The following is a 27,586-nucleotide window of genomic DNA, read 5'->3' as shown; positions in this document are numbered from 1 at the left end:
ACGTTTCCGTTACTTCCTTCCATCATGTAACGCAAGCACCAGGATGATTAATTTAGAAAGGCCAGATCGATTTTACACCCACTGTTCGATATGAGCTAGCATTCCAACCCTACTGTGTCCCAACATTATGCAACACTTTGAAGAAAACTACCTATTGATACATAACCAGCATGGACTCAGAAACACAACTGGCTTGATTCGTACGAAATAATGACGGGGGATATCAAGCTGATTTGATGTTTATAGTAGGCTTTTGCCATCATGTCTCACAAGCAGCTTCTAACTGCATGCGTCTGGAGTATGGTCCCAGCTGTACGTCTGGATTCATGATTTTCTATCAGAAAATTCGCAGCTGATCGGAGGTCAGCTAGTGAGATAAAATATACGGGGTGATTATAATTAAAGTTAAACTTTTAAAACCGCTGTAGAAATGACGCCACTGGCCAGAATGACTTCAAATTGCAACGGAATATTATCGGAGGAGGGGAAAATCCTATGGCAGAAGAAAAATAGATAGTTACAAAATGAAGCAATATATGGCACTGTAAACATCATAATTTAATAGTGGTCGACTGCAAATGACAAGTGAATTATACTACAATGCCTAAGGCGTACGTCTAACGTTAAAGAAACTGTACTACTCAGTGTACATGGGTGTTCAGTTGTGATACTGTTAGTTACGTAAGCCCATCCACCACGGCAAGGTCTTATCACGTCGGATGGGAAAAATCGATTTTTTACTGTACCGAGGCCAAAAACCGTATAAAAAGTATCAATCACGTCGGTTTTTAAGTGTCCTGAGGTCAAAAACCGCATAAATAGCATAAATCAAAATCAAATTGGATTATTAATTTCAGTGTAACTGGCGCAAAACATGTCAAATGTACTGTCCACTGTTTTCTGCAAGAAGTTGAAATCGAGAAACAGCATGTCCCACAACTGAACGAAGTGTTTACGGGGTCACGTTCAGAATGTGTTACGCAATGCGTGCCTTCAGCGCAATTAAGTTTGCAATGGGAACACAACATCTTTCAAATAGCCCCACAACCAGAAGTCACACGCATTAATATCAGGTGATCGGGACGGCCAGGCTGTAGGGAAATGGCGGCTGATAATTCTACCATTTCCGAAATGGCTTTTCAGCAGCTGCTTAACGATATTTTCAGTGTGCAGAGGTGCGCCATCTCGCATAAAAATGATCCCATCTACACATCCACGCTGTTGGAGAGCTGGAATGACGTGGTTGCGAAAAAGACACTCATAGCACTTACCAGTGACGGTACAGGTAACAGGAACGGAAACACCAGTCTCTTCGAAAAAATATGGCCCTGTGATAAATGATGCCGTAAGCCCGCACCACACAGTGACCTTTTCAGGATGAAGTGGTACTGGTTGATTTGCGCGTGGACTTTCCGTTGCCCATATTCGACAATTTTGTGTATTGACGTATCCTGTCAGATGGAAGTGGGTGGGCTTCGTAGCCAAAATCTTCAGAGCCAACTATTTTCCACTTCCATCCGAGCAAGAAATTCTAAAGCAAAGGTCTCTCTTGCTAGCAGGTCAATAGGAAGCAACTCGTGCACATGTGTAATTTTGAATGGATACAAAGAAGGATGTTTCGTAGGATTTTACGCACCGTGCTCTTGGGTATGTCCAACGTTCGGGCAATTCTCATTGCACTGCACGTTTGCACACCACCACTCGTCTCCTCCTGCATTGCTGTGGCCACTGCTTCCACTGACGTCGAATCAATTCGTTTATTCACTCTACCAGGCTGCACACCAAAAGAGCCCGTCTTTTCGAATTACCAAAACATTTTTCCATACCGACGGCAGTCATTGGACCAACGTTGTTTTTCAAGCCCTTCAGTGACCGGAACTTCTGCAGAGCGACGTGTGCCCAGTCATCATTCTTGTAATACAGCTTTATAAGCCGAGCTCGTTCCTGCATTGAGACAGTCATGGCGAACGTCGCTGACGCGAAAGGAGGAAAATCCGTGTACCCGTGCGCATGACAAGTGTTTTCATTTACGTATTCGGACATAAAAAGCGCCATCTGTTAATCAATTTTCACCCTATTTTTTTTGTTCTGCCATACGTTCTTCCCCTTCTCCGATAATATTACGTTGCAATTTGACGTCATTCTGACCAATGGTGTTATTTCTGCAGCGTTTTGACAGTTTAACTTCAATTGTAATCACCCTGTATATCTAGGATATCCGAAAGAAGTGCTACAAATGCTGTGCTTGGTTTACAACATGATTCAGAGACAATTATGAGGAAACGTCTTAGATTGTTCTCGGGTGATGTAGCAATTTGCCTACTAGTACAGTAACTGTAAGATGAAAAGGAATTACAAAATGGTTTGGAAAAGATATTTGCGTGGTGCGAAAAGTGGCTATTGATCCTGAACAATAAAAAGTGTGATATGCGGATTACTTTTGACTTCTTAGAACTAAGTTTGAGACCCAGTGTGATACGTGGAGATTATTTAACTTTTGTGCCCAACGTGATAAAATGGCTCTGAGCGCTATGGGACTTTACTTTTGAGGTCATCAGTCCCCTAGAACGTACAACTACTTCAACCTAACCAACCTATGGACATCACACACACCCTTGCCCGAGGCAGGATTCGAACCTGCCACCGTAGCAGCCGCGCGGTTCAGGACTGAAGCGCCTAGAACCGCTCGGCCACAGCGAACGGCCCCAACGTGATACTGAAATATGGTGTTATTCAGAGCTAACAAACTATAGCTGGTACTTAGATACAACAGGAGTCACCAGCATATAAGCAGTATCTACAAGAATTTAGCACACATGAAGTGTCATTATGTACAGTGAGAAAAGGAATGAACCAAGGACTGAACCCTGGTGGAAACCATAGTGGCTTCTTTGAACTCCAGATGACTCGCTGCCAGTTTTTGAGACAGCTACTGAAACAAAGTATTGTACTCTTTGAAAAATGTTGTTGTTTCATTTTCTTAAGTAATGTAACGGACAGTCAAATGAAAACGAATCGCGTGGGAACAAAGTAGTTAAACTGTTTATTATTTCAAAATTAATGGCCAGAACTGTTAATGCAGTTATCCCACTGTGAGGCAACACGACCAATGCCATCAACAAATAATGTTTGCGGTTGCCTGTCGAACTATGGTTGTACCCTGGCGTACACGTCTTCGCCCAAAGTAAATCAACGGCCCGCCGACAAGACGCCAATGCTGTTTCGAGTATGTTGCGGAAGTTTCGCCGGAAAGCGCTTACACATCCTCCATACAGTCCCTATCTCTCCCTGGACGACTTTTACATTTTAGAGCGCTGAAGAAAGGCATTCGTGGTCGTCGATTTGCTTCGGACGAAGAGGTGCACGCCTGAGTACAATCATGGCTCTGTAGCCAAACTCAGACATTTTTCCTTGCAGACATTGATCGTCTAGTGTCACAGTAGCATAAATGTATTAATATTTATGGCAACTAATTTTGAAATAATGAAATGTTTACTTACCTTTTTGGAAATTTGTGGTAAGGTCTTATGGAACTAAACTGCTGAGGTCTCCGGTCCCTACGCTTACACACTAGTTAATATAACTTAAACTAACTTGCGCTAAGGACAACATACACACACATGCGCAAGGGAGGACTCGAACCTCGGACGGGGGGAGCCGCGAGAACCGCGACAAGACGCCACAGACCGCGATGCTACCCCGCGCGGCTTACTTACCTTTTATCCTCGTGTCTTAGTTTCATTTGACTGTCCCTTAAAAGTCATATGTCGAAACCTACAGTATCTAAAGACTTGACGAAGTTCAGAAATGTTGGATGGTTGCATCACTGCTGTCCATGGCATGCTTGATATCGTCAGTCGCCTTTTTAAATGCACTTTGCTGTGTTATTGTGTTATCGGATATTTATCGTGGACATTATATGTTTTAATATAATCGGTCAACTGCTCGTGAAAAATGAACTCCACAGCTTGATATATTAGAAGTATCTGCCTGTGGCTGAGAATCAGTCGTAGCTTGAGAGCTAATTGCTGTCGAGAATGCGCCTTTTAATTCGTCTGCGTATACTTCAATAACTGCATCAGGTTTTGCTTCTCCAGTACTGAAGTCGAGTAGTATTTTCCACAATAGTGCGTAAAACAAAGGAGAAACGCGTGATTTCGCGATGTGCACGCTTGCTTTTGCTTTGTTTCCTTTACACTAAATAAAATTCAGGAGTTGGGTTTCGCTTGAATTTTCCTGTATGCGGAGAACCGTTGATTCATTATGTGGCGCAGTTCCGTAGCCAGCCATTAAGTGGAGATTTTAGCTGCAGTTCTTTATTTGTGTCTCTCGTGACTGTTACATACTGGTACGATGACACTATCGAGGTCAAGGCTGACCGATAGGATGATACAGCGCCAGGTTTTGATGGTTTACAGGTTGCCTTCTTCAGATAGTCACTGCAACATTTTCAACCACAGTATCTGTGGGAAACATGCATGACATACAGGCATACGTCATATAACGTCAGATATGTTAACTGCACGTCACAGTGTTCAGAAGATCCAGTATGGCCTTCTGTTTCCGGTGTTTCTTGATTTTTAGGCACACAAATACACCGAATACACACGTGGCCGTCGTGAGCAACATTGCCTTGGGCGCCTCATTTCTCGTTGCGATGACGTTCTGAGGTCACCTATGTCGCCAGAATTGACAGATTGTGACTTTTTCTTGTGACGGTATTTCACCGAGCGAAACTATGTTAACAAAACCAAAAGTGTAGTGAACCTGACAGCTGCCGTTAAGGAAGAAGAGGATTTGATTGACCAACAGTTGTCAAGCTGAGTTGTCAGTTACATCTGGCAAAGTTGAAAATTGTATTCGAAAGAATGGCCGCCACTTGGATAACGTAGTTATTCTTAAGAGACTATGTAAACCAAACACCATATGTTAACTTTCAAAGTTGTATAAATATTTTTTTTGTTAAAAATCAGCTTTGGAAACCGTCCAAAAAAAAGGAGAGGAAAAAAGGTATTCTTCCTCTAACCTTGCCACATTGAAACTAACGTAACAAGTAAGTCACAAAGTGCTTTCTATTTGTTTTCATTACTTAACCGCCGGCCGCTGGTGGCCGAGCGGTTCTGGCGCTACAGTCTGGAACCGCGCGACCGCTACGGTCGCAGGTTCGAATTCTGCCTCGGGCATGGATGTGTGTGTTGTCCTTAGGTTAGTTAGGTTTAAGTAGTTCTAAGTTCTAGGGGACTTATGACCTCAGCAGTTGAGTCCCATAGTGCTCAGAGCCATTTTTGAACCATTACTTAACCACTGATTATGGAATGCCTCCGGAATCCCAGCAACTGTTTTCAGCCAAGTTGGCGTACAAAACTGAGACAGAGGCATGCATATGAGGAATGTGAACTGTGCACAAACTTTTCCCCTTGCAGTGTGATATGGATTCACGCCGTTTTCGTACTTAGAAATAGGATCCTCGTCATGGGAGTAAGCGAAGTACTCAGTAGGTGGAATCGTCGACAATACCCGGAAACGAAAAGAGGTATATGAGGAACATTCGTAAATTAATAACAGAAACTTCTACGGCTTTCAACAGTAATTCTTCGGGCAAAGACTGAACTCACGAGACGCAACGGCCGTATGTGTCACTGTCATCCGTGTCTTTGTCATTGCGACGTACAAACAAGATAAGTTGTCAGGAGTCTTACGGTGTTTGTTACAGCGCCACATGTAACCCACTATAGGTTACGAAACAAGAGATTATAAAGTCTTTGGCGTAGGTACTCATTCATATTTTTAACCGTTTCTTCTCCTACCATATTTTCATACATTTTCGCTTCTTCCAAAGGTCTGAAGCTCTGGACATCGAGGGCAGAGTCATTAAGGCTGCATTTCTGATTGCATTGTGTTTAGATTCAAATACGCTTCTTCTGAGAAAAGTGCTGTTAAGTCTAAAAAATGACGCGCATTACTCGACTGTAACGAAATATGGATAACGAGCGCGAGTGTACACAATTAATATGCAGCCCTCGTGGCCTGCTCGTCGCTCGCAATTTCTGGGCTCCTAGCCGGTTTACTGAAACATCACTGTTTTCCTCTGGCGGTCCACCCTTCTCCCCCCCCCCCCCCCTCCCCCTGGCACACACACACACACACACACACACACACACACACACACACACACTCACACAGCATAAATAGCTTTTTATTTATTTTCACCGGAAATTCTGGAAGTGGTATTTTGTTGCATGTAACAGGCTACACAGGTACTTACGATGGAAACTGTGTGACAATAAAAACAGCAATGAAGATAAAACCAATTCAAAGAGTTTCATAGTATTAGTATGAAGGTATTCGTCACTTTTTATTACAGCATTAATAAAATACCATTTCGGATAGTAAATAAACTAGATAATTGCTGATGACAGCAAAAGCGTGCGAAACTCTAGGAGAACACAGCAATTTTTTTTTCTGTAAAAACAACTAGGGCTATATTCCTTTACAAACATATTCCTTATTAAGATGTCTGAGCACAAGGGACTGTACGAACGTCACATACCAGCAAATATCCAAGAAACTATGATTTGTGGATATATTCTAAGCCTTTTATCTGGAGAAAATTGTCTTTAGATACATAACGAGAGTTTCTGAATTTCTCGTACGCCGTCGTTTGAATTACCAACTGATACGAGCGCCCGGATTCGTGGAGTGCTGAAGAAAATTTACATCAAAACTAACTGAGAAAACTGAGCACTGTGACGAACTAAGCATAACGTCTTCTGCAGAAGAGTTCATTTACTACGGAAACTACACACAACGAGTGTTCGTAAGTAATCACCATTCCCGTCCTTAAAAGTAAATACTCATCAAAATTGGATAGGATGGGGGTTTTCTAGCACGCTTGGGACACTTATAAATAAACATCAGAGGAGGATTGTAGTTAGATTGGCGTGGTTTTGGAAATAGAGCATTTTAAGTTTTAGGTTTCCATCATACGCTTTGAAGACATGTGCTTTGACGAAGTAGTTGCCATTTTAGAAATAAATCCAGATCTTGGAATATTTCGTATTTGTGCTTAAGGAACGGCTGGGACTTCTGTGTAAAGAGGAAAGGAAGATAACGGTTTATTGTCCCGTCGACGACGAGGACTTTATTAGCGACGTTCAAGCTTAGATTAGGAAACGGAGAGAAAGAAAATCGGCCATTCCCTTCCAGTGGAGCCATCAAGGTATTTGCTTTAATAGCTTAATGGAAACCAGGAGGTCTTTCGAGACAGAACATATGCTGGGTTTGGAGATGGCTGGTGAAGGAAATTAGCGGCATCTTTCCCAAACATCACACTGTTTAGGTGAACCTAGGTAAATATTTATGTGCATGGCTCTGTGGCCATTGGAACCGCCATTCTCCCAAATGTAAATACGTTGTCCTGCGATTGTGTCACATTGCTCCGTTATTTTAGGTGAAAGGGCGGTGGTTATGCACTATCACTTTGTTAAATGGCACATTCACAACTAACTGATTTATGTTACAAAGATTCCTAACGTTAATAGGTTTTGATATTGTTTATCAGTGAAGGGGACACACAATATAAACGGTGTAAAACTCGAATATACTACGTATCATTTCTCTTTTAGAATTTGTATATGGTTGGTTGATTGTTTCGGGGGAGGAGTCTGTGATCATCGGTCCCATCGTATTAGGGGAGGACGGGGAAGGAAGTCAGTTGTGCCCTTTCACAGGAACCACACCGGCATTTACCTCAAGCAGTTTAGGGAAATCACGGAAAACCTTAATCGGGATGGCTGGACGTGGGTTTGAACCGTCGTCCTCTCGGATCCGAGTGCACTGTGGTAACCACTGCGCCACCTCGCTCTGTAGAATTTGTATTTGGTAACAAATGTAATTAACCTCCAGGGTAACAGTAATTTCTTTTTCATTACTTCAACCCATAAACGCGAGAGTGTGGAATACATTGTGCATAAGGTACGGAAATGGTCAGTTTACTGATCACTGTTACTTTTAAAAACTGTGCAGTCTCGTCTTCACTAAAAATCCGCTAAGTCTATAGCGTGAATTTTCAAACACTCCACGTAATTAAATTGAAAATGGTATTGTGTTTTAAATAAATCGTAGGCGATCTCGTCTATTAGCCTTTTCTCAGTGTAGTTCAGCCTAGAATTTAAGCTATGGCTACAAGTCCTTACAACGATCACTAAATTCATGTGTAACTCGACACCAAAACTCACTTATCACTAACGTTTAGTACAGACACATTTTATATTGTGTTAAAGTTTTATACACACTTCTGAGATAGCTGTATTAGGGAATAAAGGCTAAAAGTAGTATATTAGAAGAGAGAAATTCGCAACAGAGTTATCTAGCTTTGTCACTGATAAATTAAGTAGATTTAGAACGCCAACCACATCGCATATTTTCGAAATTAATTGTTATTTTTGAAGGTTTGCGTAAATAATCAAGTACACTTCAGTAAGTAAAACGTAAGGCAACATGAAATAGTCATGTTGAATCTCTGTACAATTCAATAGTGTCACTGGTAGCCGTTTACCTTATTTTTCGAAACTGCTTGAAGTTAACGAATCATCTCGCATGCCAGGACACGTGATGGGCCAGAAAACCAGGAGAGGCAGATGATGTGTTATTTCGTATCTTATACTGCTTTTCATAATGAGTTCCAATAAGACTGCTAAGTTTAGAATCTTCAGTTTCTAGGAGTAAAATCTCTAATTGGGTTGAAAATGGGTAACTAGACAGCATCTTTCGAGTATTTATGGGGAGAGTGCTGCGTTCCGGCTGTGGATTTACCATATCCCTTCATATGTATTCGTGTAGACAAAATACAGTACCACACACACACACATACACACATATACATACACACACACACAGACACTTGTTAATTAATACACACAAGAGAGTTACAAAGTTTACACTTTAATACACGTAAGAGGATATCAATGGTGAAATACCTGCACTACTATTTTGTTCAGAACAGAAACATCAGATATCTGTCCTTAAGTCTGGGACTGACTGATGCCGTAACACGATAAAGTTATGTTATTTCTTCGGCCGACGAACGCCGTTAATGAGGCATGTAAATGCTTTGTTACAGTTAGAGGCGCTGCAGGACCAAGTGGATGTTCTGAAGACGCGCATAGATGAGCAGAGGGCGCTGAACCGGCAGCGGGCACAACAGCAGCAAGACTGCCTGGCAGATCTGCGGTCGCAGCTGGAGGAGAGGACGAAGGAGGCGCAGGACACGGAGGACGTCCTGAAGGATCGCAATGATGTCCTCAGCAAGGTGCTCGAGGGCATAGAGCGCATATTCTCCCTGGCACACTGTGCGCAGTCACCCGTCTTGCAGCTACTGGGTGAGTTCATCCACATCTACATCTACATCCATACTCCGCAAGCCACCTGACGGTGTTTGGCGGAGGGTACCTTGAGTACCTCTATCGGTTCTCCCTTCTATTCCAGTCTCGTATTGTTCGTGGAAAGTAGGATTGTCGGTATGCCTCTGTGTGGGCTCTAATCTCTCTGATTTTATCCCCATGGTCTCTTCGCGAGATATACGTAGGAGGGAGCAATATACTGCTTGACTCCTCGGTGAAGGTATGTTCTCGAAAATTCAACAAAAGTCCGTACCGAGCTACTGAACGTCTCTCCTGCAGAGTCTTCCACTGGAGTTTATCTATCATCTCCGTAACGCTTTCGCGATTACTGAATGACCCTGTAACGAAGCGCGCTGCTCTCCGTTGGATCTTCTCTATCTCTTTTATCAACCCTATCTGGTACGGATCCCACATTGCTGAGCAGTATTCAAGCAGTGGGCGCACAAGCGTACTGTAACCTACTTCCTTTGTTTTCGGATTGCATTTTCTTAGGATTCTTCCAATGATTCCGTCTGGCATCTGCTTTACCGACGATCAACTTTATATGATCATTCCATTTTAAATCACTCCTAATGCGTACTCCCAGATAATTTATGGAATTAACTGCTTCCAGTTGCTGACCTGCTATATTGTAGCTAAATGATAAGGGATCTTTCTTTCTATGTATTCGCAGCACATTACACTTGTCTACATCGAGATTGAATTGCCATTCCCTGCACCATGCGTCAATTCGCTGCAGATCCTCCTGCATTTCAGTAAAATTTTCCATTGTTACAACCTCTCGATATACTACAGCATCATCCGCAAAAAGCCTCAGTGAACTTCCGATGTCATCCACAAGGTCATTTATGTATATTGTGAATAGCAACGATCCTACGACACTCCCCTGCGGCACACCTGAAATCACTCCTACTTCGTAAGACGTTTCTCCATTGAGAATGACATGCTGCGTTCTGTTATCTAGGAACTCTTCAATCCAATCACACAATTGGTCTGATAGTCCATATGCTCTTACTTTGTTCATTAAACGATTGTGGGGAACTGTATCGAATGGCTTTCGGAAGCCAAGAAACACAGTATCTACCTGGGAACCCGTGTCTATGGCCCTCTGAGTCTCGTGGACGAACAGCGCGAACTGGGTTTCACACGATCGTCTTTCTCGAAACCCATTCTGATTCCTATAGAGTAGATTTCTAGTCTCCAGAAAAGTCATTATACTCGAACATAATACGTGTTCCAAAATTCTACAACTGATCGACGTTAGAGATATAGGTCTATAGTTCTGCACATCTGTTCCACGTCCCTTCTTGAAAACGGGGATGACCTGTGCCCTTTTCCAATCCTTTGGAACGCTACGCTCTTCTAGAGACCTACGGTACACCGCTGCAAGAAGGGGGGCAAGTTCCTTCGCGTACTCTGTGTAAAATCGAACTGGTATCCCATCAGGTCCAGCGGCCTTTCCTCTTTTGAGCGATTTTAATTGTTTCTCTATCCCTCTGTCGTCTATTTCGATATCTACCATTTTGTCATCTGTGCGACAGTCTAGAGAAGGAACTACAGTGCAGTCTTCGTCTGTGAAACAGCTTTGGAAAAAGACATTTAGTATTTCGGCCTTTAGTCTGTCATCCTCTGTTTCAGTACCATTTTGGTCACAGAGTGTCTCGACATTTTGTTTTGTTCCACCTACCGCTTTGACATAAGACCAAATTATCTTAGGATTTTCTGCCAAGTCAGTATATAGAACTTTTCTTTCGAATGCATTGAACGCCTCTCGCATAGCCCTCCTCACACTTGATTTCGCTACGCGTAATTTTAGTTGGTCTGCAAGGCTTTGGCTATGTTTATGTTGGCTGTGAAGTTCCCTTTGCTTCCGCAGCAGTTTTCTAACTCGGTTGTTGTACCGCGGTGGCTCGTTTCCATCTCTTACGATCTTGCTTGGCACATACTCACCTAACATATATTCTAGGACGGTTTTGAACTTTGTCCACTGATCCTCAACACTATCTGCACTTGAAACAAGACTTTTGTGTTGAGCCATCAGGTACTCTGAAATCTGCTTTTTGTCACTTTTGCTAAACAGAAAAATCTTCCTACCTTTTTTAATATTTCTATTTACGGCTGAAATCATCGATGCAGTAACCGCTTTATGATCGCTGATTCGCTGTTCTGCGTTAACTGTTTCAAATAGTTCGGGTCTGTTTGTCACCAGAAGGTCTAATATGTTATCGCCACGAGTCGGTTCTCTGTTTAACTGCTCAAGGTAGTTTTCAGATAAAGCACTTAAAAAAATTTCTCTGGATTCTTTGTCCCTGCCACCCGTTATGAACGTTTGAGTCTCCCAGTCTATATCCGGCAAATTAAAATCTCCACCCAGAACTATAACATGGTGGGGACATATAATTTTCCAAATTATCCTTCAGGTGCTCAGCCACAACAGCTGCTGAGCCAGGGGGCCAATAGAGACATCCAATTACCATGTCTGAGCCTGCTTTAACCGTGACCTTCACCCAAATTATTTCACATTTCGGATCTCCGTCAATTTCCTTCGATACTATTGCACTTCTTATCGCTAGAAACACGCCTCCCCCTTCACTGTCCAGCCTGTCTTTGCGGAGTTGGGTCAGCTGTTCCCCATTCCTGGTCTTTTTTTCTGGAATTAGCATATGTAAATTGACTTCTTCATGCATGTGGAATTAAATTTTTATTTTATTAGAAATAATTTAGTCTCAAGTTTTTCACTTTCATAAAATTCCCAGTATGCCTTTAGCGTCGTTGTTCAATACAGTGCAGTGTTTCCGTCTATACCGCAGAGTGAATATAAGTTATTGGTCGAGTTTCTGAGGCTTGCTTTCACCAGCACTCAGCTTAAATGGGTAATCTTACTAGCGTGGATTAGCGTAAGTCTGAAGTTTTCATGTTGATACTTAATTCCATTTACTATCTAGTAGGATATTTGTACACTGTAGTTCAAAACGGTAGCTTCATTTACCGATTATTGCTGTCGGGTCTATGAGTATCTGTTATTGTAGTTCCAGCAGGATTTATAGACTGCTGGCCACCGTAAATGCAACACCCTGAAGGAAGCATCCGAATCAAGTGAAATTTACACCATGAGTTTGCAGCGATGAGATATGCAACTGATTAGAATTTCAGCGCAGACGCACATCACGCGCGCCTGTGGCGCCACCTCATAGCGCCATTTAAGGCTTGGCGATTTCGACGAGTGTACGTTCGGCACGTGTGTTTACCTTGTGGTTGTTTCACACGACGATCAGTTATGCCTCGTAGAAAACAGCGAACATCTTTTGATCAAGTATCCGAGTTCGACAGAGGAAGGAGAGTGGCTTACCGATATTGTGGATTATCATACAGAGAAATCACTAGTCGTGGTGGACGAAACCAAACAACTGTAATGCGGATATGTGACCGTTGGATGCAGCAGGATACGACGGACCGACGTGGTCGATCGCATTCACCTCGGTGCACCACTGCACGTGCTGGTAGGCAAATTGTGCGTATGGCAGTGACGGATCGCTCAGTGACATCCCGAACCATAGCACTGCACATTGCGTCTGTAACGTATCATCCAGTGTCTGCGCGTACCATTCGACGCCGTTTACAGCAGAGTGGTCTGTCCGCAAGACGTCCATTGCTTCGTCTGCCATTGACGCAGAACCACAGACTTCTCCGTCGCCAATGGTGTGATGACAGACGGATGTGGACGGCAGAATGGAATGACGTTGTCTTTACTGACGAGGCACGCTTGTGTCTGCAGCACCACGATGGTCGGATTCGAGTGTGGAGACACCGTGGAGAGAGGATGCTGGACAGCTGCATTACGCACCGCCACACCGGTCTTGCACCGGGTATTATGGTATGGGGCGGTATTGGATATTACTCTCGCACGCCTCTAGTACGCATTGCCTGTAGTTTAAACAGCCGGCGCTACATATCCGAGGTGCTGGGGCCAGTTGTCCTTCCTTACCTTCAGGGCTCGGCCACAGCCATATTTCAACAGGATAATGCGCGACCACACGTGGCACGCATTGTCCAAAGGTTCTTCGTCAATAACCAGATTGAATTGCTTCCCTGGCCGGCTCGCTCTCCAGATCTTTCGCCAATAGAAAACATGTGGTCCATGGTTGCTCAACGAGTGACCCAGATTACATCCCCAGCTGCCACACCAGATGATCTTTGGCAACGTGTGGAAGCTGCTTGGGCTGCTGTACCCCAGGAACACATCCAACGTCTCTTTGACTCAATGCCGAGACGTGTGGCAGCGGTGATCTCCAACAATGGCGGCTACTCTGGCTACTGATTCCGGCAGGAACCACATGTCGCAGACGTCTGTAAACGTAATCATTTGATACTTGGTCAACATGTTATCTACAAAATAAATTTTGTTGTGCTACCTCTTGTCTTTCTTGGTGTTGCATTTACGGTGGCCAGCAGTGTACTCTAAAGAAAATACTGTCATCATCTTCCATCGTCATCTGGAGATTGTTATTGGTATCCTCCCGATGGATGATAACACACGACCCCACCGAGCTGCCATCGTGGAGGAGTACCTTGAATCAGCAGATATCAGGCAAATGGAGTGGCCTGCCTGTTCTCCAGACCTAAACCCCATCGAGCACGTCTGGGATGCTCTCGGCCGACGTGTCACTGTACGTCTTCAAATCCCCAGGACACTTCGGGAGTTGCGACAGGCACTGGTGCAACAATGGGAGGCTATACCCCAGGAGCTGCTCAAACACCCGATCCAGCGTATGCCAACCCATTGTGCGGCCCGTGTACGTGTGCAGGGTGATCATATCTAATATTGATGTCGGGGTACATGCGCAGGAAACAGTGGCGTTTTGTGGCATTTGTGTTTCGGGACGATTTTCTCAACTTATCACCAATACCGTGGACTTAGAGATCTGTGTCGTGTGTGTTCCCTATGTATCTATGCTATTAGTGCCATTTTTGTGTAGTGCCACTTTGTGTGGCACCACATTCTGCAATTATGCTTGATTTATCAGCATGAGTGTAGAATCTGTATGTAATTCCTGCTCATTCTTGAAAAAAAAGAAAGAAAAAGATCTTGGTTTCTTGATGATATGAACTGTGTCCATACAAGGTCTAGCCTAAGCTTGCGCTAGAAACTGCCCAAAAAATGTTTTGCACCACCAGCATATCTGCGAATGCGTGAGGGCGTAAATCAAAGGGGCGCAATGAAAGCAAGAATAAGTCTTTCTAAGTTAAGAAAAAATAACTTTGATTTGAAATAATAAGAAGCAAATAACCAAAACAAAATCATTTTTTTTATCTTGCTTATTTTTGCATATGCTTGAAAGCAAAATTAACTATTGAGTAACATTTAATGTTTTGATGCTCCATTGCCTGCATTTTAACATGAGTGGATTCTCTTGTTATGCTGTCTCACTCTTCGACGGCAGCCCACCTGAGGTCATTCAAAATGTGACGAAGGACACTACGAGGACGGACTACCAGTCTCAAGCATACTGACATGGGATCATGTAAACTGATACCAATGCGCATTCCATTCGGTTGATTCCTATCACATTGAAGAAGATGTTCAAGAGGTGGGTGGGATGTGTTGGTTCATTATCGTCTTGAAAGACGACCACATTACCGAAATGTTTACTGCCGAACTGGGCAGTCGTTTGGCGGGTCTTATCTCAGTAATGCACAAGTCTCGAACAACCCTCGATAATGACGAGAGGCATCTGACATCCATTTACGGTACATCTACATCTACATCTACGTTTATACTCCGCAAGCCACCCAACGGTGTGTGGCGGAGGGCACTTTACGTGCCACTGTCATTACCTCCCTTTCCTGTTCCAGTCGCGTATGGTTCGCGGGAAGAACGACTGTCTGAAAGCCTCCGTGCGCGCTCTAATCTCTCTAATTTTACATTCGTGATCTCCTCGGGAGGTATAAGTAGGGGGAAGCAATATATTCGATACCTCATCCAGAAACGCATCCTCTCGAAACCTGGCGAGCAATCTACACCGCGATGCAGAGCGCCTCTCTTGCAGAGTCTGCCACTTGAGTTTATTAAACATCTCCGTAACGCTATCACGGTTACCAAATAACCCTGTGACGAAACGCGCCGCTCTTCTTTGGATCTTCTGTATCTCCTCCGTCAAACCGATCTGGTACGGATCCCACACTGATGAGCAATACTCAAGTATAGGTCGAACGAGTGTTTTGTAAGCCACCTCCTTTGTTGATGGACTACATTTTCTACGCACTCTCCCAATGAATCTCAACCTGGTACCCGCCTTACCAACAATTAATTTTATATGATCATTCCACTTCAAATCGTTCCGCACGCATACTCCCAGATATTTTACAGAAGTAACTGCTACCAGTGTTTGTTCCGCTATCATATAATCATGCAATAAAGGATCCTTCTTTCTATGTATTCGCAATACATAACATTTGTCTATGTTAAGGGACAGTTGCCACTCCCTGCACCAAGTGCCTATCCGCTGCAGATCTTCCTGCATTTCGCTACAATTTTCTAATGCTGCAACTTCTCTGTATACTACAGCATCATCCGCGAAAAGCCGCATGGAACTTCCGACACTATCTACTAGGTCATTTATATATATTGTGAAAAGCAATGGTCCCATAACACTCCCCTGTGGCACGCCAAAGGTTACTTTAACGTCTGTAGACGTCTCTCCATTGATAACAACATGCTGTGTTCTGTTTGCTAAAAACTCTTCAATCCAGCCACACAGCTGGTCTGATATTCCGTAGGCTCTTAGTTTGTTTATCAGGCGACAGTGCGGAACTGTATCGAACGCCTTCCGGAAGTCAAGAAAAATAGCATCTACCTGGGAGCCTGTATCTAATATTTTCTGGGTCTCATGAACAAATAAAGCGAGTTGGGTCTCACACGATCGCTGTTTCCGGAATCCATGTTGATTCCTACATAGTAGATTCTGGGTTTCCAAAAACGACATGATACTCGAGCAAAAAACATGTTCTAAAATTCTACAACATATCGACGTCAGAGATATACGTCTATAGTTTTGCGCATCTGCTCGACGACCCTTCTAGAAGACTGGGACTACCTGTGCTCTTTTCCAATCATTTGGAACCCTCCGTTCCTCTAGAGACTTGCGGTACACGGCTGTTAAAAGTGGGGCAAGTTCTTTCGCTTACTCTGTGTAGAATCGAATTGGTATCCCGTCAGGTCCAGTGGACTTTCCTCTATTGAGTGATTCCAGTTGCTTTTCTATTCCTTGGACACTTATTTCGATGTCAGCCATTTTCTCGATTGTGCGAGGATTTAGAGAAGGGACTGCAGTGCGGTCTTCCTCTGTGAAACAGCTTTGGAAAAAGGTGTTTAGTACTTCAGCTTTACGCGTGTCATCATCTCTTTCAATGCCATCATCATCCCGGAGTGTCTGGATATGCTGTTTCGAGCCACTTACTGATTTAACGTAAGACCAGAACTTCCTAGGATTTTCTGTCAAGTCGGTACATAGAATTTTACTTTCGAATTCACTGAACGCTTCTCGCATAGCCCTCCTTACGCTAACTTTGACATCGTTTAGCTTCTGTTTGTCTGAGAGGTTTTGGCTGCGTTTAAGCTTGGAGTGAAGCTCTCTTTGCTTTCGCAGTAGTTTCCTAACTTTGTTGTTGTACCACGGTGGGTTTTTCCCGTCCCTCACAGTTTTACTAGGCACGTACCTGTCTAAAACGCATTTTACGATTGCCTTGAACTTTTTCCATAAACACTCAACATTGTCAGTGTCGGAACAGAAATTTTCGTTTTGATCTGTTAGGTAGTCTGAAATCAGCCTTCTATTACTCTTGCTAATCAGATAAACCATCCTCCCCTTTTTTATATTCCTATTAACTTCCATGTTCAGGGATGCTGCAACGGCCTTGTGATCACTGATGCCCTGTTCTGCACTCAAAGAGTCGAAAAGTTCGGGTCTGTTTGTTATCAGTAGGTACAAGATGTTATCTCCACGAGTCGGTTCTCTGTTTAATTGCTCGAGGTAATTTTCGGATAGTGCACTCAGTATAAGGTCACTAGATGCTCTGTCCCTACCACCCGTCCTAAACATTTGAGTGTCCCAGTCTATATCTGGTAAATTGAAATCTCCACCTAAGACTATAACATGCTGAGAAAATTTATGTGAAATGTATTCCAAATTTTCTCTCAGTTGTTCTGCCACTAATGCTGCTGAGTCGGGAGGTCAGTAAAAGGAGCCAATTATTAACCTAGCTCGGTTGTTGAGTGTAACCTCCACCCATAATAATTCACAGGAACTATCCACTTCTACTTCACTACAGGATAAACTACTACTAACAGCGACGAACACTCCACCACCGGTTGCATGCAATCTATCCTTTCTGAACACCGTCTGTACCTTTGTAAAAATTTCGGCAGAATTTATCTCTGGCTTAAGCCAGCTTTCTGTACCTATAACGATTTCAGCTTCGGTGCTTTCTATCAGCGCTTGAAGTTCTGGTACTTTACCAACGCAGCTTCGACAGTTGACAATTACAGTACCGATTGCTGCTTGGTCCCCGCATGTCCTGACTTTGCCCCGCACCCGTTGAGGCTGTTGCCCTTTCTGTACTTTCCCAAGGCCATCTAACCTAAAAAACCGCCCAGCCCACGCCACACAACCCCTGCTACCCGTGTAGCCGCTTGTTGCATGTACTGGACTCCTGACCTATCCAGCGGAACCCGAAACCCCACCACCCTATGGCGCAAGTCGAGGAATCTGCAGCCCACACGGTCGCAGAACCGTCTCAGCCTCTGATTCAGACCCTCCACTCGGCTCTGTACCAAAGGTCCGCAGTCAGTCCTGTCGACGATGCTGCAGATGGTGAGCTCTGCTGTCATCCCGCTAGCGAGACTGGCAGTCTTCACCAAATCAGATAGCCGCCGGAAGCCAGAGAGGATTTCCTCCGATCCATAGCGACACACATCATTGGTGCCGACATGAGCGACCACCTGCAGATGGGTGCACCCTGTACCCTTCATGGCATCCGGAAGGACCCTTGCCACATCTGGAATGACTCCCCCCGGTATGCACACGGAGTGCACATTGGTTTTCTCCCCCTCTCTTGCTGCCATTTCCCTAAGGGGCCCCATTACGCGCCTGACGTTGGAGCTCCCAACTCCCAGTAAGCCCACCCTCTGCGACCGCCCGGATCTTGCAGACTGAGGGGGCAACCTCTGGAACAGGACAAGCAGCCATGTCAGGCCGAAGATCAGTATCAGCCTGAGACAGAGCCTGAAACCGGTTCGTCAGACAAACTGGAGAGGCCTTCCGTTCAGCCCTCCGGAATGTCTTTCGCTCCCTGCCACATCTTGAGACGACCTCCCACTCTACCACAGGTGAGGGATCAGCCTCAATGCGGGCAGTATCCCGGGCAACCACAGTCGTAGTCCGATCGGGGGATGCGTGGGACGAGCTGGCCGTACCCGACAAACCCCCATCCGGACCCCCACAGTAATGCCCATTGGCAACAGCCTCAAGCTGTGTGACCGACGCCAACACTGCCTGAAGCTGGGAGCGAAGGGATGCCAACTCAGCCTGCATCCGAACACAGCAGTTGCAGTCCCTATCCATGCTAAAACTGTTTTGCAAAGAACGTCTGAACTAATCTACAGATAGCGCAAACAAATCGACAAAATTTAAACGGTTATTAAAATACAAGATTGCCTAGTAAATGCAGTAATGCTGCTACTTGCGCACTGCTGACACTACTCGGCGGCGGAAGGAGACTACGCGAATTTACACTATTCAGGTACTAAAACACGATGCTACAACTCTCAAATACTATAATACGCCCAAAATTTATGAATTAAATAATGCAAGTACCAAAAACACGCAAAGAAATTAAGAATTAAACTATGTAACAAATGAGTGAGCTAGGAGTATACGACTTGCTGCTGCAGCTGCTTATCCAACGGCGGCAGGGAGCACTAGTTCAAAACATGATTGAACCTCTTGCTTACTGAATCCGTGAGGCTATATCTCTCATCATTGCGCTGGTATCCGGCACATTCTTCCACGAAGATCATAAAACAAATTCTGCACACACCGGTAAGGTATACGAGATGGCAGATGTTCAAGTTCAATTCCAGGTGTTCCCTTAACCACCTTGTTAGTGTACTACGGTACTGTGTGTTTTGTACTATTTTTCATAATGGACCCCTAGAGGCCAAATTGTCGTTTGGAGACAGTTGCGTACTAGTTCCACATAACCCTTCCAGTTGCTTCCAAAAAGGCATCAGGTGGTTTTTTATATTTTTCGCGGAGTACGTAGCGATTCCCTGGGAGCAGTGATGAGGAAGATAATGATGATGATGTTTTGTTTGCGGGACGCTCAGCTGCGCCGTTATCAGCGCCCTTACAAAGCCCCTATCTTCACCCAGTCCAATCTCGCTACGTTTACGAATGATGATGAAATGATGAGGACAACACAAACACCCAGTCCCCGCCCAGAGAAAATCCCCTACCCCGCAGGGAATCGTACCCGGCACCCCGTGATCCACAGGCAGCAACAATAGCCATTAGACCACGAGCTGCGGACGGGAGCATTGAGGAATACGTTTTATCACAAAATTCGAATTATTCAGGTCATGAGGATGGTACGAAACTTTTTTGAGCAGTTCACGTTGGACTCCGAATTTATGATTTCGCCGCTGTTCACTTCTGCTTTTACCTAGTTACAAGATTCTAAAACTGTGTTGGTATCAGTATCGCTAATAACTAAGACGGTTCTGGGACCTTACCTTGATGGATCCTCCAAGTAACTAATACCAGATTAGCATTTTTTCTTTCTGATATGCAAGAAGCCTTGTTTTTACCTTCCAGTTATGTGGCTGATACAACCCATCTGTCTGACTGTAGGAAGTACGGGTCTCTTTTAACCTAAATAACCCCAATGCACCCGAAACACATACTCTGCAACCTGAATAACCGTCTACCGTGTGTAAGTCTGACGTACTGAGGAGACGTCCTACAGTGGTCCACCCCACAGCGAAGTTCAAACAATCTGCACCCAAGTTTGTTGCAGAATTTTGTAAGTCTCGTCTTCAAACCACCGGACAGCGATCGGTACTGGGTTCCACGCTGCAAGTAGCGAGTGGTACTTCCAACATTTAACTCTCTCGTTTACCATTTCTCATGCCCATTCATTCGTTGTCATCAATTGCCCTAAAAGCAAAAACTGCTCAGTTGTATCTAAGAAGTGAAGCGAAGTATAGTTCCCTTTTCATTGCCTTTATTCTATATTATTTTAGTTATATTTTAATAGATTTTTATGCGTGTATTTTACCTTCCTCTAGTGAGTCCTTCCATTCACTATTGAAATATACGAGGGTTGTTCGAAAAGTAAGGAACGATCGGTCGAGAATTGGAAACCACAGTGAAAATCAAAACTGTTTTCTTTGCACATTTCGCTATACCTTCCAGGTACTTCTCTACATAGTCGTCGCTGCGACTTAGACATTTGTCGGAGCGTAATATCAAATTTCCAACGCCATCGTCATAGAAGGCAGCCGCCTGTGCTTTCTGATAATTCTCTATGCTGGTCTATAGCGCGTAGCCTATGCCTAAGTGTTGTCTTCGTATCCAGCGTTTCACGTGAATAGAGATGATACTCAGGACGAGCCAATTAGGGCTGTGTTGTGAGTGATCGAACACTTCTCATCGGACACTTCCCATCGTCTTCACTGCCCCTGCAGAGTGTGGCTGAGAATTGCCATGAAGAAGGAAGTGCGTGACAGTTGTGTTAGGTGGGCTGCATTCGTTAAGGTGAAGGCTCTCAGAGGGCCCTCCTACTTGCATCTTTACTCGCTCACAGTGTGCTCACAACTGAAAAGAGTGTCTTGATGCGATTGACGGGCATACTAGAGACACTGCCCAAAATGTCTGTGAAAAGCCTCGTCGGATTTTCACAGTGGTTTCCATTTCGCGACTGATCGTTTCTCACTTTCCGAATAGCCCTCGTATCAGCACTGGAACCGTAGAGTATCATCAGAAAAGTTAAGGAACATCACATGTGTTAAGTAACAGGTATTCCTCTTTCTTTATCCAGATTAAGGATCAGCATATTTCCTCTACAGTTCCTGAGAATGGGTTTACTGGCTTGGATTCTTCTTACCTGATATTTCTTTGAGGTCTGAGCAGCCTAAATCGTAGTGTACAGGAAGCCATATGTTTATCAGTATATCTGCTTTTGAAGCCAGCTATTCATTTTCTTGGTTTCACTCTAATAGGCTGTGCCCTTTTCAAGGGCATCTGCCTGGAGCGATTTGCAGAAATCACGGGAAACCTAAATCAGGACGGCAGGACGAGGAATGTGAACCGTCGTCCTTCCAAAAGCGAGTCTGGTGTGCTAATCATTGTGTCACCTCGGTCGGTAGGTGAAGTGTAAATATCACAGGTGCAGCGTAATAGAAAGTCTGTTCATAAAAGGCAAAAAATTGCAAAAGCTGAGAAGACAACCATGTTTCATCAATTTCAACCGCCGCTAACAACGAAGGGACGAACAGAGGACTTGAGAACTCGTAGCAAGAGACGAACACACCGTAAGTAATTTGAGCGCCCAAATCATCGTGGTAACAATTAATAAGCTATAAATAGGAATCTGTATTGATGTATTAGGTATAAGGTACCTTATTTCAGAAAAGACAACAGAGCAAGCTATATAAATAAAAGCGAAAATGCATCTGATAAAAATTACATTGTTTTGCTGCAGTAAGTATAAGGGGGACCAAAAAGTTTCCGATTGAGATCGTTGCTACGGCATATATGCCACACAGAGCGACTCTGATGCGGGTATATAAGCACCGACATGTAGGTAAGGGGTTTGTCTGGCATTCGAACGGTAACGTTTTGATCGCCGCTGTGTAAGACGCAAAGCCAGTATGAATCGAATAAATCATAATTACATTATTACTCTGTTGAGATCCATCAGAGACCATGGGTTCTTTATACCAAAATAGAAAATATCCCTCCAGAACCTCTGAAATTTGGTTGGTGGTGTTCGTGATCACCATGTATATGTCGCCCTAACCGCAGTGAGTATTACGCTCTGCAATGGATATACGCTGATGGAAAAAATCGCAGTACTAAAAATAATCAACGTAGAGTTATGAAACTTCTGTGGACACACTTGTCTACATAACACTGCAAGATCAGAAACCAATGTAAGTGTGAAATAAACAATCGCACCTGTGAAATGCTGGTACATTAATGAACGGTGTAACCTCCAGAATGTTAATGCAAGCATGCAAACGTGCACGCACTGTGTTCTACAGATGGCGAATGTCGGTTTGTGGGCTAGAGTTCCATGCCTGCTGCAGTTGTTCGGTCAATACAGCGACGGGTAATGCTGTTTGTGGATGACGCTCGACGTACAAATTTGCAGTCAGGGTGAGTGGGGGTACTACGAGAGTGCTCCTGCTATCATACAACATTGCACACCAGACCATAACTCCAGGTGTAGGGCCAGAGTGTCTAACACGCAGACAGGTTGGTTGCAGGCGCTCACCTAGTCTCCTTCTAACCAACAGACAACCATCACTGACACCGAGACAGATACAGCTTTCATCAGAAAACACAACAGACCTACAACCTGCCCTTCAATGATCTCTCGCTTGACACCACTGAGGTCACACACAGATGTGATTTGGCGTCAGTCGAATAGACGCTACGGCCGGCCGTTGGGGCCGAGTAGTTCTAGGCGCTTCAGTCTGGAACCGCGCGACCGCTACGGTTGCAGGTTCGAATCCTGCCTCGGACCTGAATGTGTGTGATGTCTTTAGGTTAGTTAGGTTTAAGAAGTTCTAATTTCTAGGGGACTGACTGTGACGGCACGGTTCCTTCCGTTCCTTTTCGACGTTCCTGCACCTACCTGTGAACATTGTCTCAGTAGATCATCAGTAGGGAAGCCGAGCGAAAACTACTGTACTTCGACGTGAACGAGGCTGCAATTATAGTCACTAATCTACGTTTCGAGAGAAAGTTTTCACACGAAATGAAAGGTTGGAAATTTTGTCTTTAACTATTACATTCTGAAACTTAGGTGAACAAGTATCACCGCCGAGCCCGTGTTAGTCTTAACACAGTCACTCACAATCGATTTTCCTCACGTTAGCAAGTTTATGGTGTTGCATTTCCCGAAAACATAATAGCTACAAAAATACGGATTGTTTTTGACTGAGAACGCTCGCCCAATATTAAGTCCGTCGGTACCTAATGCAGTGACAGTTTTTAGCCACCGACCTGCTCAATACGCCACGCGGAATTTATGTCTTTTCTCGTCACAAAATTCACTTAAAAATTCCGAAATTCCTACACACCCAACGGAATAATTATGTCGTCACTTTACATCACTTTTGATCACTTTTGATGTATGAAACACTGCTAGATCCGGCAACTTATCATTTCCATCTGAACTACTACAACACACGTCCGAACTGTTTCATGGCTAGGCTCCGACTCCTCTCTAGAATACTCTAAGTCTTCTCTACCAGCAGAAAAAGCCGCGCGAAGAATATGGCTTTACCATTGGTCAGTTAACTCAACATCCAATAGCAAAACAACATTCTCCCGCGTCAGTCCGCGCTTTTCATCAATAACCAATCGCAAAATAGTAAACCTAACGACTGCACTTTTTACCGACGTAATTACCTAATATGCTGAAGTCTTGTTTATGCATAAAGTTATTTACTATTGTTATTTATACCTGAATTAACTTTCCCTTTACCATAAACTTACTTTACAAATGTATTCTACAAAAATCCCCTTTGTCCACATACATACTTCTTCGAAATGTTCCCACACTAAATGCTACTACGTAACTCGTGAAACAATTATCTTCATATTAACCTTAACCCACACTCACGCATCATTCATACTGCTAAAACACATTTATAACATTTTACATACACAAAAAGACATAATAACACTGTATAAAAATACTAGACCAGTTTATGAAAAACATTCTATTACTTTAGTGCACTCTAGTGGGCACAATAGAAACTAAATCACAGTCCCCTATCCAATACTGTCCTCTATCGGCTGATACGTAAACTAAGTGCGCGTCCAGTCTCGCGTCACCATCTGTGACTATCCAGCTCTGAGACACATCTCCCACTTAACCGCCTCCAAGGCAGGATCGGTATACGGCGCTACGCCTCATGATGACCTCAGATGTTAAGTCCCATCGTGCTCAGAGCCATTTGAACCATTTGAATAGAAGCTACAGGGCCTCAGGTTCGTAGGTGTCCTTGAAGTAACAGATTTGTAACGGTTATTTGTGGCACAGCGATCCCAACTGTTGTTCAAATTGCTGCTGCAGAGCAGTACGATTCGCCAAAGCCATACACGGCATAAGGTGGTCTTCTCGTCGGTAGTGCCACCTGGCTGTCCGGAGCCCAGTCGTCTTGTGATCGTACATTCAGGTGACCATCACTTCCAGCAATCATGTACACTGCCTATTTTTCTGCCAAGTCTTTCTGCAGTATCGCAGAAGGAACATCCAGCTTCTCATAGCCTATCTCATGACCTCGTTCAAACACAGTAAGGTGTTGATAATGGCGTCTTTTTCACCTTAAAAGCGTTCTTAACTAACGGGAATTCACCACGTCCAATCTCAAAGGTAACTGACTCTCTCGACTGTTGCAGTGTTTATTTAAAGGAAATCTGATTTACATCCTCATAGTGGGCAACTAGCGCCACTCTTGTATGACTGGCTCGAAAACTGACTAGACATCGTCTTTCATATGTAGAAACACGCCTACCATTTTTCGTCTGTGTCGCAGAACTTCTTCTTGGTGTAGCGGTGTTTTTCTGTCAGTGCATTTCCAGTGTAGCTCTGGCAACCTCTTTGCCCGCTGTGCTTTGCGGGCCCCTGTGACTGCTCGCCGGAAGACGCCTTTACATGACCCAGTAATACTGTATCGCTGTCCAACGTAAACTCTAATCCGGCTCTCCAAGCCAACCTACATAATGTACTCACCACACAACTTTATTAAAACGTCAGTATTTCTGTATTTCTGTCCTAGAAGGAGAGGGGTTTGTAGTGACATATCCCACATCACTGCCAATACCCTTGACCTGCAATCAGTGTATACATCTACCTGCGATTTGACTGCAGTGGTGAAGATTTCATTCTCAGCTGAATTTTCATTGCAAGCTACGGCTTACGGATTCTGCCACGAATGTTCGTATGGAAACAATAGTTAAAAATAAATAGACTACAACAGATATTCTGTGTTATGCAGTATGTAGACGAAGAAGCACGCAACAACATAAAAATAAAGAAATACAAAGGTATTCTCTACAACACAATAACGTGAAGAGCAGACAAATGGGAAGAAGTTCAATAAATCTGGACAGAAGAGGCAACAGGACTGTGATGCTGCATCCTGCTGTGTACATATATACTGTGGTGCGGTCGATTCTGAAATACTTCCATATTCTTGTTACAGTGACATTACACCTTGCATTGTTAATTTTCTTGACTGGCTTAAACTTATCACTGAGAACACCTTGGTTAGTGTATGTCTTATTTCAGTCATTGGACTTAGGTATGCATGTAATAATCGGTCCACGGGTGAGAATATCTTATTCGTGGCATTATTATTGTACCATATCAACATAAACCTCTAAAAATAAACTCAAAATATATCTCTTTAAAACAGCAGATAAAAATTCGCTTGATGCCTTTATAAGAGAGAGTCCCCATTCCTTCCAAGCTAAATGGTTCAAATGGCTCTGAGCACTATGGGACTTAACAGCTACGGTCATCAGTCCCCTATAACTTAGAACTACTTAAACCTAACTAACCTAAGGACATCACACAACACCCAGTCATCACGAGGCAGAGAAAATCTCTGACCCCGCCGGTAATCGAACCCGGGAACCCGGGCGCGGGAAGCGAGAACGCTACCGCACGACCACGGGCCGCGGACCTTCCAAGCTAAGTATGTAAATGTAGACCAGATATGGCTGAAATTCAAAGATACAGTATCTACAGCAATAGATAGATTCCTACTGCATAAGTTAATAAGAGACGGGGCTGACCCACCATGGTACACAAAACACGTCAGATCACAGTTGCAGAAGCAACAAGAAAAGCGTGCCAAATTCAGAAGAACGCAAAATCCTCAAGACTGGCTAAGTTTCACGGAATCTCGAAATTTAGTGGGGACGTCAATGCGAGATGCTTTTAATAGTTTCCACCATGAGACATTGTCTCAAAATATGGTAGAAAACCCAAAGAGATTCTGGTCGTATGTAAAGTACGCCAGTGGCAAAAACAGTCAATACGCTCACTGCGCGCACCAGTGGCAAAGACAGTCAATATCGTCACTGCGCGATGGCCATGGAAATGTTACCGATGATGGTGCCACTAAAGCGGAGTTACTAAATACAGTTTTCGTAATTCCTTCGGGAAGGAAGACGAAGTAAATATTCCAGAATTCGAAACCAGAACAGCTGTTAGCATGAGTGACATAAAAGTAGATATCTTAGGTGTTGCGAAATCACTTAAGAAAGGCAAGTCTTCTGGTCCAGATGGTATACCAATCAGGTTCCTTTCAGAGTATGCAGACACAATAGCGACTTTCTTAGCAATCATATACAACCGCTCATATACAACGAAAGGTCTGTTCCTAAAGACTGGAAGGTAGCACAGGTCACACCAATAGAAGTAACCCATTGAATTACAGACCCATATCACTGACCTCAATTTGCAGTAGGATTTTGGAGCGTGTACTGTACTCGAACATCATGAATCACCTAGAAGAAAATGACTTATTGATACATAACCAACACGGATTCAGAAAATATCGTTCCTGTGCAACACAGCTCGCTCTTTATTCCCATTAAGTAATGAGTGCTGTCGACAAGGGATATCAGATTGATTCCATATTCCTAGATTTCCAGAAAGCTTTTGATACCGTTCCCCACAAGTGACTATTAATCAAATGGCGTGCATATGGGGCATAGTCTCAGTTGTGTGACTAGATTATTGATTTCCTCTGAGAGGTCACAGTTCGTAGTGATGGATAGTAAATCATCGAGTAGAATAGAAGTGATATCTGGCGTTCCGCAAGGTGGTCTATTTCCTGATCTACATAAATGATCTGGGTGATAATCTGAGCAGCCCTCTTA

General features: G+C 43.9%; 1 protein-coding gene across 1 annotated transcript in view; it reads left to right on the top strand.

Moving 5' to 3' along the window:
• Nucleotides 1–27,586, top strand: part of LOC126470803 (coiled-coil domain-containing protein 63) — a 301,892-nt gene that overhangs the window by 243,663 nt on the left and 30,643 nt on the right. Inside the window, exon 7 of the mRNA XM_050098816.1 lies at nt 9,122–9,380. Coding sequence (XP_049954773.1) covers nt 9,122–9,380 — 259 coding nt within the window. The remainder of the gene's footprint in view (nt 1–9,121; nt 9,381–27,586) is intronic.

Source organism: Schistocerca serialis, chromosome 3 (assembly GCF_023864345.2).
Source record: "Schistocerca serialis cubense isolate TAMUIC-IGC-003099 chromosome 3, iqSchSeri2.2, whole genome shotgun sequence".
Taxonomy (NCBI): Eukaryota; Metazoa; Arthropoda; class Insecta; order Orthoptera; family Acrididae; genus Schistocerca; species Schistocerca serialis.
The sequence above is the reverse complement of the archived record's forward strand: the minus strand, read 5'-3'. Positions and strand labels throughout refer to the sequence as shown.